The sequence below is a fragment of the Cydia pomonella genome, chromosome 25 (genome assembly GCF_033807575.1).
Source record: "Cydia pomonella isolate Wapato2018A chromosome 25, ilCydPomo1, whole genome shotgun sequence".
Classification (NCBI taxonomy): domain Eukaryota; kingdom Metazoa; phylum Arthropoda; class Insecta; order Lepidoptera; family Tortricidae; genus Cydia; species Cydia pomonella.
The window spans coordinates 9,812,254-9,828,826 of NC_084727.1; the positions used below are offsets into that span (position 1 = coordinate 9,812,254).

Consider the following 16,573-nt stretch of genomic DNA (forward strand, 5'->3'; position numbering starts at 1 on the left):
AAATAAATCTTCCTGTACCAAAAAGTGTCATCAAAAAACCTTAAATAGGTGCCGCTACAATACCTAGAATACTTGAACAAAAAAATCAAATCATAGACAGCGCACTTCACTCCGTCAATAGCACCTAGGTTCTTAGCTACTCTAGCGCTACTCTGGAGAGATTTGGAACTATTATTTATAGCTGACAGCTGGACACTTTTGCAACAGTTCTCCCATAAGAGATGTCACTCCTCTTAATTCCACACTCCATATATCAAAGTCGCTGCCAACTTAGTTTGGTCTGACTCTAGACGTCATAGTGAAAACTTCTCAAAAAACTGTTTAAGGCATAGTACCTATAAGTTAAGGTCTTCGCACACTATACCAATTCCATACCAACTCAACTCACTTTTGGTTCACCTTGTGTCCACGACGAGTGGACGACGCGTAGACCACTCGTCGTTACCTAAATTTTAAACATTGTACTATAGGACATACAAGATAAGGCTTTAATTTCAATATTTAATTTTGAGTCGAGTGGCTGTTGAATTGTAACAATGTGCTAAGACCTTTACTCTATGGTTTACACTATGTCATAGTCATAGTACTGCTCTCTGGCGGCAGGGGGCCTACCGCGAAAATCGAAATTCGCAAATGCGGGGATCTTTCTCTTTTACTCTCACTAAGACGTAATTAGGGTGACAGAGAAAAATGCCCGCAATTGACAAACTTCGATTTTCGCGGTTATAGCCCAGAACATTTACAGTTATGGAAGGTAGAGGTAGGGAATACAATCTCCATAGGCAGAACTGATGCAAAAGTGTCCAGTTGTCAGCTATAAATAATAGTTATAAATCTCTCCAGAGTAGCTAAGAACCTAGGCGTTATTGACGGAGTGAAGTGCGCTGTCTATGATTTAATTTTTTTTCAAGTATTCTAGGTATTGTAGCGCCACCTATTTAAGGTTTTTTGAGGACACTTTTTGGTATATGGAGGTTCCATTCCTTAGTTCCACCTTCCATACATTAGAGTAATACTACGTATAGGGAATTTACCTTGAAATCCATGACCAATTCTTCACCCGGCATAACTTCTCCAGTAGGGTTCGACAGAGCGTTGGGTATATCAAATGGTGAATGGACAAAATACTGTAAAATGAATCAATAACATCATCAGTCATATTCTGCATTACAAGACAAGCCCTAACAAGTAGCTCTTCCGGCACTTTTTATATGAATTATATGATATGCAGTCTCCAAGGCCGAAGGCCTACCGTGAAAATCAAATTTTCGTTATCTCTTTCTCTATCACTCCTGCCTGCAATGCACATTCTCTGTTCCTGTGGACCACTAATGTCAAAAAGAAGTACCTTCTTAGAGCGGCATGTATTGCAAGCCTATGAGGTACAGAACATTACGGCCCAAAGAATCTGGAACTTCCTGGATTCCACGGGCATTAGTAATGAACTTTAAAGGGCCATCACAACAGATCACTGCTTCGTCGACGTGGCACTCAACCCCAATAATAAATAATAAATGTTGAGCCATTTAGGGTCCTAGCTAAAATGGTTGTTTAATAGTTACGCTATGGTATGTCCAACTTAGCTAGAGCCCTTAAGGCAGGCCACACAGGCTGCGTATGCGTAGACGTGCGCGTGCGCTAAAATATTTGAGCCGAACACGCACACGTCACGCAAGCGGTGTGTCATCTCTCATAAGCATCTGTATATTACAACGCGCACGTGCATGCGTGTACGCAGACGCATCCGGTGTGCACAGGCTTTTAATGGCTCAACAATCATGGAAGCGTGACTGTACCAGGACTTTATAGGACTATCTCTTATCTCAGGCACTTAGTTTGTAACGTTGCAACGTGATTTTCTACATAGCTTAGGGATTAAAAATGGAAACTTAAAATTTTGTTCTTGAAAAACTTAAAACACTAATCAATTATTCATACGGCAAAGCCTTTATGTTAATTTTTACATATGGTATTGTTGGTATGCTCATAATGCGTCACTCGCGTTTTCCATGCTGGCAACTCTCTCTTCCCTTTCAAATGCTGAACTGTAAGCATCGATATTTTTCTCTCCATGTACATTAAAATAATTCCAGTTAATTGTAGTCATCCGTTGTTTGACAGTTGTAATAAAACTGTGCTTTATCCACGGCTTATCAATATACTCAGTGAAGATAATATTTCGTTGTTTTTCTTAAGCTGCACACCAATACGATTCACCCACTGCCAAGCCCTATACAGGCTTTTCTTTTAATACTTTTGACCACAAAAACTTCTTCTCCCCAGCCAAACGGTAGACCTATAACTAGTAAACAAAATTCACCTTGATAGCGTTGTTCATAGAGTCCACCCTCACGAAGCACTGCCCGCTCAAGTAGTGACACTTGAGCAGCTGGTCTACGGACCAGTCCACGTTGGGGAGGAGGAACTGGTATACCGCGTATTCCGAGTTGAAGGTCATGCACATACCCATTTCGGTCATCACGGGGACCCATTGGACCTAAAAACAGATCAATGTTGGTAATAAATACATAATAAGCTTAAACTTGATATCTTTATGGAAATGATATTATGTTAATAGCTTCATAAAGTCCTGCTATTTCTTCTCTCCTACTTATTTATCTTGCTTGGAGATCATGACCTTAAGCGAGAAGGGGGATACACGTTCAAAGCTAGCTGTGGGTCCACGTACTCTTAACCATCAGGTACTTTTTTATGTAATAGGCAGAAAACGAGCAGACGAGCCGCCTGATGGGAAGCAGTCATAGCCGCCCATGGACATAAGTATCATTAGAGGAGCCCCTTGTGCGTGGCCAACTTTTGAGAACCCTAAATACCCCTTGTCATAGCACAAGGGAAACACCAAAGCAGGTAGCTCATTACACAACTTACGCGTTCTGGGCAAAAACGAGGGATATGCCCACTTGTTCTTGGTTTGCCACGTATCGAGGAAGTGAGGATGAGCTTTGTTTCTTTGGGAGGTGCGGTGATAAAAACGCGACGGTGGCTCCAATTCAAAAAGTTCTCCAGGTTATTCCAGCAGATCTACAAATTGTTCATATGGTGCCTCTCTACTACTTACTTCTTTATCCTGCTTGGAGACCATCACCTTGAGAGGGAAGGTGGGATGTACGTCCAAAGCTAATTGAAGCAAATCCACTCCCTTCACAGAGTCGTCCGTCTGATATTTCCAGAAGTTCTGGAAGTTTTGAAATGATCTGATAAAACGGCGAGGTAAAAGTGTTTTTGACTGTGTGCCCCGAATAGTTTTAAAGACTCTGTGCATAAAATTTCTGTAGCACAGAGAACCATGGAGCGGGCCACGCTCGGTATCAAGCTTCAAGGTCGTGTAAGGAAAGTTGAGAAACTTCGTCATTACTAAACTAAATTGGGCGGGACATGTTGCTAAGCAGAGCGATGGCAGGTGGACGTGAAATGTTAACGGAATGGTGGCCGATTTCAGATGAAAGAAGCCCCTGGCGTCCGTTTGCATATTGGGTGGATGACATTTGGAAGGTTGCGGGTCACTTCTGGATGAGATTAGCTCAGGACCGGGACAAGAGGCCTACTAGAAGAGAAGCCTATGCTCAGCAGTGGGCGATAAATGGCTGCTATGATGATGAAGATATGTTGTAGAAGTGGCAGTAGATGATGTGTTTTTAGAATATTTTATAACTGATTCAGAAGTTCAAGACCTCTACCAAATAACAGGGTCAGTAAAATCGAAAGCCAATCAAAGTAATTATACAAACTCATGTCAACTTAAAAGACTCGGGGGCCAGCCGTAGGTTGAAGATAAAAGCTCTGCACATAAAAGACTAATATATTTGGATAAGATTCTTTTACTAAAATAATGAGGTTTGGGCATATTGAGACATTAATTGTGTGTTTGTGTGTGAATGTAGCCCTAACTTTAACCTGTAAGTTAGTGCGGAAGGACACGTCGGTGACCAGCTCGATGAAGCCCAGGTAGTACTGGTAACGGTCCGGGTCTGACTCTTTCGTCACATTCCACAACCTGAATACAAATTTTGAATAGTAGCTTATAAATCGCAGTGGCACCTTTCGGCCAAAACTCTTCCTTGATTTATACATATCTTAATCAAGGAAGAGTTTTGACCGAAAGCCGAAAGGTACTAAATTTCGGAGTATCTGCAGCTTCAACATTTGAACCTATTAGAATACCCCTAATAGGTTCAAATTTTGAGACATATTTTGGAATAAGTTTGCTTCAGTGGTATTTGTTATTGACCTTATTTGCCTGATAAGAGTAGAGTCAGACCAAGCTAACTCTGCGGTGATTTTGATAGCACGGACTATTATCGACACGGGAAGAAGTTCGAAGATTAAAAAGACACTTGCTTTCTGTGCTATCATAATCACTGCAGAGTTCGTTTGGTCTGACTCTATTTTCTTTTATTTTAATAACTTAACAAATGTCCGTAGGTCTGCTATCATTGCATCTTCGCCCACCGTACTCGATTCAAACAGTAACAGTTGATAACGTAAACAGCTTGAACATCTGCAACGTTACACGCACATCTGGATAGTATCCTGGGCCTTCGCCCGCTGCACTCGATCCAGAAAGCACGCCGTTACAGCTGGAAACGCTGTCCACCAGCTGCGATAATCACGTCGCAGGGACACCACCACCTATTTAAATAAAAAAAACCTTATAACCTTTCCACGTACAGTCAGCTGCAAAAATATATATCGAGAGAATCGTCTCTTAAATATGGTACTACTTACGCTCTTATTACACTGGAATAAGATGCTATGGGACATATTTTTGAGTAAGATGTGTACACCCATATTTTTTTACACTTGACTGTACAGTCACGCACATAAATTGTTGAGCCACTTAGGGTTTACGTTACATTGGACATTTCGTAACCTTACCATAAAGAAATAAGAAGTACATAGAGTGCTCACTCCATACATCAGTTTTGGTACCAAAACGCTTATTATTTTCGTAGTCGACATCTAGCATCGAGTAGCGGAACTCTCAGTACTGCTACTCGACAATAGATATCGCGACAAACATAAAGTCTAATGCTCAACGATTTACCGCTAATATTATAACCGAAGTAACCGGAACTCTATTTTCAACTCCTACGCTTACTTGGTTGGTAACAAAACCGTTGTATTTAGTGAGCACTCTTGGTCTTCTACCATATGTAGCCTTTAAACTGCCACGTTTCTTTACTAACTCCTTTAACGTGTCCGCCATTTTGAATTATACGTAAATTTAAAAATGCAATTACCTATGCGTAAGAGAAGTGTGAACACTAACGAGTTAAAATGCAACTGACGAGAACAAAGAAGCGGAGTAGATAAGCAGCTGCGCGCGAAATGTGATGATTTAGCAAAAAAATTATGTTACTGAGGCGAAGATAATAAGCGATGGAGACGGCTTTTTAATATAATTTTTTTGCTAAATCATCACATTTCGCGCGCAGCTGCTTATCTAAGAAACTTTTTTCGCACGCTTGCTCTTCTTGAGACATCCCCCACCCCACCCCACCCACCCACCCCACACCACACGCCCCACCTCAGCTGTTGCTAGCAAGCGTTCGGCAAAAATACTACCCACTCGGTGGAAGAAACCTGGCACGCCACTTAGTGTATAAATGGGTTCGCTGCATCAGGTTCAAGGCTAGACCTTTTCAAGTGTTAATGGGCAACTTGCCTATCGATAGGACACAGTTGGAATATCCCTTTTTGCACACGGGAATGGATTTTGCCGGACCAGTGCTGATAGCTAACCGTAAGGGTAGGGGTAGCAAAACAATTAAATCATATATATTGGTATTTGTTTGTCTTGCAGTCAAGGCTCTTCACTTGGAACTTGTCACAAGTCTAACGACAGAGTCGTTCCTTGCTGCTCTCCGCCGCTTCATGAGTCGTCGGGGAAAGCCTCAAACTTTTTATTGTGACAACGGAACTTCGTTTGTCAGGGCATCAAACGAACTTAGTAACTTTTTAAAACATAATCACGATAAGCTGCAGTCAGGTATGGCAGAAAACCTTATTAACTTTAAATTTAGCCCGGCTTACTCACCACACTTCGGCGGACTTTGGGAAGCCGCAGTAAAGTCAACCAAATATCATCTTAAACGCATTTTATCTCTTACACATTTAACGTATGAAGAATTAAATTGTTGCCTGATTCAGATTGAAGCGATTCTGAATTCTAGACCCCTTACCCCTTTATCTTCTGATCCATCTGATCTTACCTACCTATCGCCCTCTCATTTCCTTATTGGACGTTCTCTTCTGTCAGTCCCACAAGAACCTCTGACTGAAGAAAACATTTCACGGCTCGAAAGGTTCCAGAGAGTTGAAAAACTCAAGCAACATTTCTGGAGCCGCTTTTCTAATGAGTATGTTACTCTCCTCCAGCATAAGACGAAGTGGCACACCTCGACAGACCAGCTGCAAGTCGGGACTATGGTCTTGGTCAAGGACCGCTCACTTCCACCTCTCCTGTGGCTGCTGGGACGCGTCACGAAGCTGTACCCGGGCACGGACAACGTCACCAGAGTCGCTGACATACGCACGAAGAAAGGAGTCATCCGTAGGGCGTATAACAACTTGTGCCCCCTCCCTATTACTTAACTTGTTATCATCTTCACTCTATTTAATTATTGTTCGATTTCTTAACTTCCATCTATTGTTCTTTGTTTTTTGTTGAGTATCTCAACGCCCGGGAGTATGTTGCGACTGCAACTTAATATTATATAAATATCAATGCAGTAGCTAAACGCAGCCGTCGGGCTCGGCTATTATTCGGAGGCTTTTTAAAAGCACCAATAGGAGCGCTCCACATAATCTGTATCGCGGCCAATTGGAAGCATTTAAATCTAAACTTTTTGTACTGATCAAGTAAAATATTGAAAATCACTCTTGCATCATCCTCCATACTTTCAACACCTATCTTCTACATTGAACCGTTTTGACAAGAACCCTTGTAAACCAGTACCCCTTTGGAAGATTATACTTCACTTCATTATAAATCGAAGTTTTATTTAAGTCGTCGAGATCCTGACCTGCACGGCGGCTACAATTGGGTTGTTTCCATCTACAAATCTTAGGGCAGAATTGTATCCCAATAAATTCTTTTGGATTATAAGAACATGTTAAACTACTTTTAGGGGACCTGTAATGACCGTATTTTTGTAAATATTGAATTTAAAATAGCTTTTGGCACACGTCACGTGACCAAACGAAACGTCATTGAAGATTCTGATGACGTCAGAACTCTCGGATTGACACTGTTGACAGTTAGGCGATAAACAACAAATGACAAATGTCAGTTGACAGTTCGTATCTTCTACGTGTGTATGTAGTTATGTGTCAAACCGTAAACTGTGACGTCACACAATTTTCAAAGAGCGTTTTGGGCGCGAAACTGGAGAAGCCTTGACTGTAATTTTCTGTACAAAACAGTCTGCCGATTTTCAGGCACATCAAATGTATGGCTATTTCTACGTAACGTACATGTCAGATAAACGTCAATCCATACGATACATATGACCATTGGCCGAGCTTTTCGACAGAGGGGTAAGCTCTTAAAGGCGTCTCCAGTTGTTAAATCCTCCAAGGCCTCAGCTGTCTTAAAGTCGAATCATGATATCTCAGCATCAAGGCCCCAACGTTGTCTGTTCTCAATACAAATTTGAATACTCAAGCCGTAGCCTTTTGGTGGTTACGCTGCTGTGTATGTGTGCGTAAGATGTGCGTAAGAATGTGGACTTTTTAGGGACGTGGACTGGTCGATTTTAATCATGTTTTATATCGAAAATGCCAGACAGCGGAACGGAACAGTGATTAATTGAAGCTTCGATATCTTCACTAAAAATAATTATCATAAATATGCTAATGGATAATAAATATTTTATTAAATAATAAAATGCATGCAATTTTTCTCTTAAATGTCCCATGATGTTAATGTAAACGTAAAGTTATCAAATTACCGATATTTGATGGTAATTATTTTTTATGGCTGGAATTCCGCGATACGTTCGAGTCATTAATAAATAATAATGAAACTATCCCTGACATAAACAAATTCCATTATTTACGATCGTCCTTAGAAGGGAGCGCGGCACTTGTAATCAAGTCCATTGAATTTTCGTCACAAAATTACAAGGTTGCATGGGATTTGTTATGTCAGAGGTATAATAATAAGAAAATTCTTATTAATAACCACCTGAAGGCTCTCTTTAAAATAGAACCCTTAACCAGAGAATCTCATAAATCTTTAAGATACTTAATTGACCTTGTGACAAAAAACTTGAGGGCACTGACTACACTTGGCACTTGGACATATTTATGCTCAGCATTGCATTGACTGACAGTGTCTAAGTGGCATTATAGAAGTCAAATTACTATGAAAGTGTGACATTGTGACGACACTATGACACTGTCACGTCATAATCGGTGCAGAGTTAGCTTAGTTAGGCTATAGGGACCGTCCGCATTGGAGGCTCTGCGATCTTGTGGCCTGAATCGGAAACATAAACATGTACATTGATACTTCACGCCAAAGCAAGTGCTGCCATCTATCGTTCTCGTACGTTTTCTTGTGCATACGTTCTGCCATCTTTTGGGCTACAAACAACATAAACTTCAAATTTACACCCCCGCGTCAACAATCTGACGTCTCCTGTACAGTGTATGCATGCTCCCTAATCTACGTCATAGATTAGTATATATTATTACTGCCTAGAACAGACCGGTTCAGAGTTATATCGCGACAGCTGCCGAAGTGCGCAGTACACCGCGCCGAGAAACGCTGCACAAGTCAAGATGAACCACAGCAGCCTGGAAAAATGATAAATGATTACTTTTCAGAAGACAGAGGATCTACCGTGATCACCGAAGTTTGCGAATTGCGGGCATTTTGCTCTGTGAAGAAGAGTAAAGAAGGGGCAATTTTTCGCTAATCAGATTAAATTGTTCGATCAAATCAGGCCGTGCCAATTTGCCTCGCTAATTTTGATTGCCAATTATGTCCTATCACCGTACCGCTCGCAGTCGGCAGGGTGTTCATCCTCACACATTAGAACCTAAATGGTCGCGTACTGTGCGGTTCAACAGGAATTTCATCCCGCAGACGCTCCGGCTGTGGAATGAGCTCCCTTCCGATTTTCCCGAGGGTCTACAGTATGGGGTTCTTCAAAAAAGGAGTGTACAGGTTTTTAAAGGGTCGGCAACGCGCATGTAACACCTCTGGAGTTGCAGGCGTCCATAGGCTGCGGTGACTGCTTACCATCAGGCGGGCCGTATGCTTGTTTGCCACCGTCGTGGTATAAAAAAAATTACCAATATTACCGATAAAATAGAGGTAATTGCAAGAATAACAATTTGTGACTAATATTCGCGTTAGGGGCATTTTTTTTTTAATTTGAGCGCTTAAATAACACCATAAAAGTAAAATGGAGAAACCTTGGCAGACTTAAATATTCCTGAAATGAGAGGTTCATGTTACCTACCGACTGGAATTGGTTTCATGGTGGTATCAGATGGTAATATTCTTCAACTTCAACTTCAACATTTATTCAGCAAATAGGCCACAAGGGCACTTTTACACGTCAACATGGAATATACATACAAGCAAAAACAAGCAGATCAACAATTAAGTATAAAATACAATTCATTGAAAATATTAATGCAAACTACTTAAAGTATTATTGTTTAAAGAAAAAGTAAGTAAATTATTATTATTACTTAGATACATTGAGCAGTTTGACAGCAGTTTGAACTGGAAATCTCATGTACAAAACATAAAAACAAAATTATCCCGTTTTATATACGCTCTAAGCATTTTGAAAGTAAATACAAACTTCGAGACCGCTTTGTCAGCATATTATGCGTACGCGAATTCCTGGCTTAGTTATGGTATAATACTCTGGGGTGCTAGCTAGCACACCAGCTCTTTTTTATTCAAAAGGAATGTATACGTATCTTGACCAACACGCAGATACCTAACAGCTGTCGTCCGCATTTTGCACGATATAAAATTCTTACTTTACCAAGTATCTACATAATGGAAGCGGCAATGTTCGTTAGGAATAACCCGAACTTATTCCCATTGCAAAAAATCACATCAAATAGACGTAATCATAATAAACATCAGTACTTCTTGCCAATGTCGAAACTAGCTATGTACAGAAACGGTGCTTACTGTCGATGCGTCATCATAGCGAACAAACTACCCGAAATATTAAAACAGGAAAGTAATGACAAAATATTTAAAAGTAAGTTAAAAATGCTGCTCACCGATAAATCTTACTATTCAATTGACGAATTTTTAAATGATGACACTTAATTTGTAATGATGGCGTAAATCACTTTAATTTGATTAATAATATGTAGTAGGAATTAAAATTATTATGTATAACAATAATTGTTAATAATAACATAATATGACATCGCATTCTATATACTACTTAAGTTAATTTAATTTTTGTTTGACATACCATTTTTTTTGTAGCATGTACTTAATAGATTAATAATTTTCATTAGAGTTGTAAGTACCTACTTACCTGTTAACATTTTGTGCCCTATCAGGGTGTCATGTACCTACTACCTGTTACTAACATCTTTTGTAATGAACATGACATAGAATGTTGAATAAATTGAAATTGAAATTGAAATAGAGATGTATAAAGTCTCTAAATGTCGAATTACAAAAAATAACTAAAATAATAATAATACTAATAAGAACGAACAGCGAACGGTCTCATAGCGAAGAGTCTCGACCAACACCTAGAGAGACTCTCGCTAGGTGGCTGGATCAAGGGTCGGATGCAGAAGGCAGTAATTTTGGACACGGCGCGTATAGTACGTCGGTTCCTCTCTCTGCGGCCCTGACCATGCCCCGCTGCTGGCGGCACCCTAGGTTAGGTTTTTTATAATTTGTTTATATCTTTTGTATTGTTTTGTAAGTGTTTTTATATTTTACTTTTATATACATATTGTAAAAAACCTAACGTAAGAGAAAAAATGAAATAAAGGAGAAAAATACTAATAGAAACAAACAGATACAAAAATAAATTCTAAAAATATTTAGAGGTGTAAATATCTCTAAATGTCAGAACTAAATGACTTTTATCAAATTATCCTTAGAGATGTATAGAGTCTCTAAGAGTCAAAATTCCGTATAATTAAAACATTCATTAGGATAAAAGAAACATCCCGGGTCCCGATGGTAACCTTTGCCAAGCACTTCCGGCAAAAGAAAGAAATACTGACAGATTTCGCTTGTCTGTGTCCACCAGTAAATTTATAACAGCTGCCATAACTATTATTTCGGTATTAGATGGGTTAAATCAGTCCCCCATTTTCGCACCGGAAGTGGCCTTCTTATTTGTTCTTTAGCCAAGTTTCACCGTGACATAAGTCTAGCATCACTTTTATAGGAAACCCTTGTGCATTTCAACGCGGTATCAAGTACAGTCACGTTTGAAAATATTGATACGAAAATTGTGTCAAGAATATGTATACACTACCTTAATATACGGGCAATAAAGTCGTGTATAAATTTTTTTGCCACTTTTTTCGTATCGATATTTTCAGACGTGACCGTACGAAATTTTGCACTCGGCTCTTCTACCATTAGGAATATTATATATAGGTATGGTCAGCGACTCTTGGAGGATTTAAGAACCGAAGTCGCTTTTAAGAGCTTACCCCTCTGTCGAAAACCTCGGCCAATGGTCATATGTATTGTATGATCTGACTTTACGAACAAATAGCCATACATTTGACGTGCCAGGGCTATAACCGCGAAAATCGAAGGTCGTCAATTGCGGGCATTTTTCTTTGTCACTCTAATAGGGTTGTTTCCAATTTTTGAAAAACGCTTGTATTGCGTTCTATATTATGTAAAGTTGCCCTAAAATTCAACTTTTATACTAAAAACGGCTTTAAATATGTTAAATTAACTAAATATATTTTGACAGACGCTTTCGCGCCCAAAACGCTCCTTGCAAATTGTGTGACGTCACAGTTTACGGTTTGACACATAACTTAGGGTTTAGGGTCGGCAACGCGCATGTAACTCCTCTGGAGTTGCAGGCGTACATAGGCTAGGGATACTGCTTACCATCAGGCGGGCCGTATGCTTGTTTGCCACCGACGTAGTATAAAAAAAAATAACTACATACACACGTAGAAGATACGAACTGTCAACTTACGTTTGTCATTTGTTGTTTATCGCCTAACTGTCAACAGTGTCAATCCGAGAGTTGTGACGTCATCAGAATCTTCAAAGACGTTTCGAGTTTGGTCACGTGACGTGTGCCAAAAGATATTTTAAATTCTATATTTACAAAAATATGGTCATTACAGGTCCCCTTAAAGTAATTTAACATGTTCTTATAATCCAAATGAATTTATTGGGATACAATTCTGCCCTAAGATTTGTAGATGGAAACAACCCTATTATATCTTAGTGAGAGTAAAAGAGAAAGATCCCCGCAATTTGCGCATTTCGGTTTTCGCGGTAGGCCCCCAGGGCCCTCGCAAAAATCGGCAGACTGTTTTGTACAGAAAATTACAGACAAGGCGTCTCTAGTTGTTAAATCCTCCAAGGTCCGACTCCACAACCTGATCGACTATGAAAAAACCTTTTTTCTAAAGAAGTTTCTATCAAACTTTTTACTCTGGCTGCAAAAAACACATTAACAAAAAAACTTAACCAAAACTGTCACTTAAATTCCCGTGACCATCACTATGGTTTCCAAGAAAATAATATAAAAAATCCAGTTACCTCTCTACCCAGTGAAATTGCTCGGAAACAGTATGCTTCAGACCATGTAGCGTAGTTTCCTGACAAAACTTCACATACGTTCTAGCAGACAAAATGGACGCCATCATAGATTTCGCACGTGAGAGACAAATCAATTTTGTGGTGAGTTTATTCTTCTTTATTTTTCTTCTTTTAGGCGCCATTTTGCTGAAAGAGACAAGCCAAGAAACTTATACAGTAGTATATCCTCTGGAATTGGCACGTGAGATCTTTTGAGGTGCGTAAATATGACATTGAATGACGTCAGGTTCCTTGTTCGGTCCCTTTCTTTAGGGTGACTTTCTTCAACATTTCAAAGACACTTAATGGCCAAATTCAAGAGAATTATCCTGCAGAAAGGGACACAACATGAGCCATAGGTGAATGTCCCTCATATTTTTAGTATAACATACTCTCCCTACTCCCTAAACTACTCGATTGTTCCGCATAGCAAAATTTCCAGTCGCATTTTTTCCCATTTTGTTTTTTGACATAGCCCCTATTGACTTAGCGTGATGACCCGGGCTTACACGTGTACAAAACTTGTGAAATAAACGAAATTTTGCTATGCGGAAACGGGTTTGGTTACGTTATGTTGTGCTTAGAGCTAGCTAAGCACAGATCAGATCATTACTTTATGTTTTCGCATATAATAATAGAAATTTAGAGCGCGGCGGCGTGTATACGTGAGCGCGTGTGGTTACCATTGTTACCAACTGGCTTTTGCACCTCACACGGTGCGCAAATTCGTAGGTATAAATCCGAGCTCCCGCGGAGAGTTCCATAGGCTTGCGCGCGTAGCCAACGTGCCTATCGTTCACGCTCCGTGGCGAACGAAACGCAACTGTCACAGTCGCACTATTATGGATGAGTGATTGAGACAGATGACTACGATACGCTACGGAGCGTTCTTGGATAAGGGGTGAAGGAGGGAGAAAAAAAACCTGAGATACGTTGAAAACTTGGTTATAACCGCGAGTCCCTTCGTTCGTGTAATGCCTTTCTATAAATGCTACAATTTTTTTTAATGAGTAAAAACCGACTAGAAATATATGATCATTGTCAAGAGGGCGCTGTTATTCTCATGTATAGGGTGACAGTTCAGTTTAGTATGAAAAATTTCGTTCCAATGAAATTCCGCAATATGGCGCGTGATCATATATTACTGGTCAGGCTTTTACATACTTATTTAAATTTGTTTTATTTCAATTAGAAATACTACTAATGTAAATTAGGCACTTGCTGCGATAACAGAGGACGCTGGTTAGATTTCAACCCTGAGCACTGGAGGCCTTAGTCACTTGGTTACTTTTTCTTCGTATGAAATTTATTACGGAAAGTTATTACGGAGGATGTAATAGGTGTGGGTGAGCTCTGGATATGGAGAAGATCCGATTCTATTATTGTTAAAGACCGTTTCCATAGAAGGAAACGTGTTTCTATGGAGTGATCCAGAACTCACCAAACTTCACTACTGAAAAGTTCACAAATACCTTCGGCTAACTACAATCATAGATAGGGTCGCGGTTCAGGCCACTATGGAGTGAGAATAGGTATCCAAAAATTTAAGGTAGGACGCCAGGATACTATCCTCATCAAGCGCATGACATATCCAAATGAAAATCCCAAATTTATTTAATACACACCTTTATTCCTTAAATATATATGACCAGCTACGGTCAACACGAGTTATTTATTAGTAAATAAGTAATACTAAATACTTCTTAGTGACACCACTATTTCTTGAAATTTACACTAAATACATCATAGACATCTCTGTGTCTACGGACAACAATATCAAAATTTGTCTTCCTAACATAACACTGTCTAAAGTAAAAGTTATGCCCCAACCTCCGGGGATGTTTAGCAGTAAGCAATTGCTCACAGGGATTACAGGTTACCTGTTCAGCGTAAAGGGTCCATATTTAACTAAAGGTATATCATAAAAGTCTTAACTTCACGGACACTGCCAAGAAGAACGCTGCCACCGGATGGCACAGCCTTAGAGAACCAGGGTCCAGATAAAACCAGGGTCCAAAAAAAACCAGGGTCCAGGAAAAAACCAGGGTCCAGGAAAAAACCCTAAGAACAAAGAAAATGTTCTAGGTTAAAAAGATTATGTTTTAACACGTTTAGTTTTATAGAAAAATTATATTTTAAACTGAGGCACAGCGCGATTTAAATTACGGCAATGAAGCGATTAAATGACTTACCGGGGTTTATGCCGGGTCCATTATTTCCTATACCAACGACGGCGCCTGCAGACCGCGTGGCAAGACGAAGAGGTGGTTGACGTTACATTAGGTTTTGCTGGAAAATCCACATAAAACACTATATTAACCCATTTGCGAAAGGACACACTACCTCCGCCTTTCCTTCTTTATATATTTAAAAAGTGTGGAAACTCACCAAGTTATGTTAAATTGAAGAGAAAAGATTAGCAGCCGCCATTTTAGGTAGGCTCTAAGACTCTAAATTATGCACATTTTGGGACGAGCTGTAACAAAATTACATTAACGATTACTAACTTGAATTTACCACAGTTTTAGGAAATAAAACCTTCAAGTAGGTTACATACCCCTAAGATTGATTGCCGAAAGATTTTCTAATATCCTTCACATCTTGAAGATCGATCGAACAATGATTTATCAAAATTCCAATCCGAGAAACCACAGACAAACTGATGAATGAAAACCTTCTCATTCAATGGATACCACAACTGACCGGTTTGACTCTCGGAATAATTCGAAATATCAACAATAAAAAGAGTTACTCATTTTAGGAAGCAAATAATACGGACTATATTAATAATTGGAAATTATAAAAAGATAAAAGAACCACAAGTATATGTTTATTGTCGTACAACAAGTGTGACCGACCATCTGTTACGGAACCATGGACAAAAAAACCAAATGACATTGACAGCCGTCAGTGTCTACCGCTGAAATAAACAACTGCTCGGTTTTATCGAAATCATACTGTTAATACGTGGTATTTCTATGTTTTAAAATGTGTTTCAATTGTGAAATGTATATACCACAACGAAAACAAAGTGCCTGTGTCCTAGCACAACGCAGGAACACGACATGGATGCGCAAAATGCAACGGAGTGAACGCACAGACTGACCTAACGCTCCGGTAAGTTTTGTCCACTCAATATAGCTAAAAGCGTATCTGTAAAGTTGAAAATATCACTACAGGTCTCAGTCCTTGACTGACCCACTATGACATCCGTGTCGAAGACATTTCAACTACCAAATCTTACCAAAACAAACATACCATTTTCTAACCTATAAAGTACCTATATAATATGCTACTCAGCTGTTTATAACACTGGGTGGATACCCCAAAGTGTTACAGTTCATCTTTAGTTGGGTTAAAAAAAAAATTTTTTTTTTCAAAAAAAATTTTTTTTTTAATGCTATACGCCCAATAGGAAGTGAACACCTTAACCTACGAAACGTAAATAAGAAACCATAGATAATCTATAAAGAAAAACAAGTCTTACAACCAAAGTTATACCTATGACTTGGTGAATGATCAGTTCGACCAAGGAAATCTAACGACTAATTTTGGTTCGAACCTTCTTATTCCTAGTGCGCGCTTTCCTAAACCTAAAAGAAAACGTCAAAGACGGCAACGTTAACAACCTTCCCTTTATTAAAGAAATTGCCTATCACCGACAGTAGTGGAAATATGTAACAAGCTACATTCTCTAGCTATTACACAATTCCTAAAATTACAAACAAAAGTTCAGTTACAGTACAGTTTAGCGAGAAC

At 39.4% G+C, this 16,573-nt stretch overlaps 1 protein-coding gene across 1 annotated transcript in view; it reads right to left on the reverse strand.

Moving 5' to 3' along the window:
* Window positions 1–12,915, reverse strand: part of LOC133531312 (uncharacterized) — a 35,752-nt gene extending 22,837 nt beyond the window's left edge. The window contains exons 1-7 of the mRNA XM_061869446.1: window positions 12,776–12,915; window positions 8,736–8,823; window positions 4,538–4,650; window positions 3,916–4,015; window positions 3,080–3,196; window positions 2,321–2,497; window positions 1,035–1,127 (exon numbers count right to left, since the gene is read on the reverse strand). Coding sequence (XP_061725430.1) covers window positions 1,035–1,127; window positions 2,321–2,497; window positions 3,080–3,196; window positions 3,916–4,015; window positions 4,538–4,650; window positions 8,736–8,823; window positions 12,776–12,882 — 795 coding nt within the window. The 5' untranslated portion in view covers window positions 12,883–12,915. The remainder of the gene's footprint in view (window positions 1–1,034; window positions 1,128–2,320; window positions 2,498–3,079; window positions 3,197–3,915; window positions 4,016–4,537; window positions 4,651–8,735; window positions 8,824–12,775) is intronic.
* Between the last annotated feature and the right edge of the window lie 3,658 nt (window positions 12,916–16,573).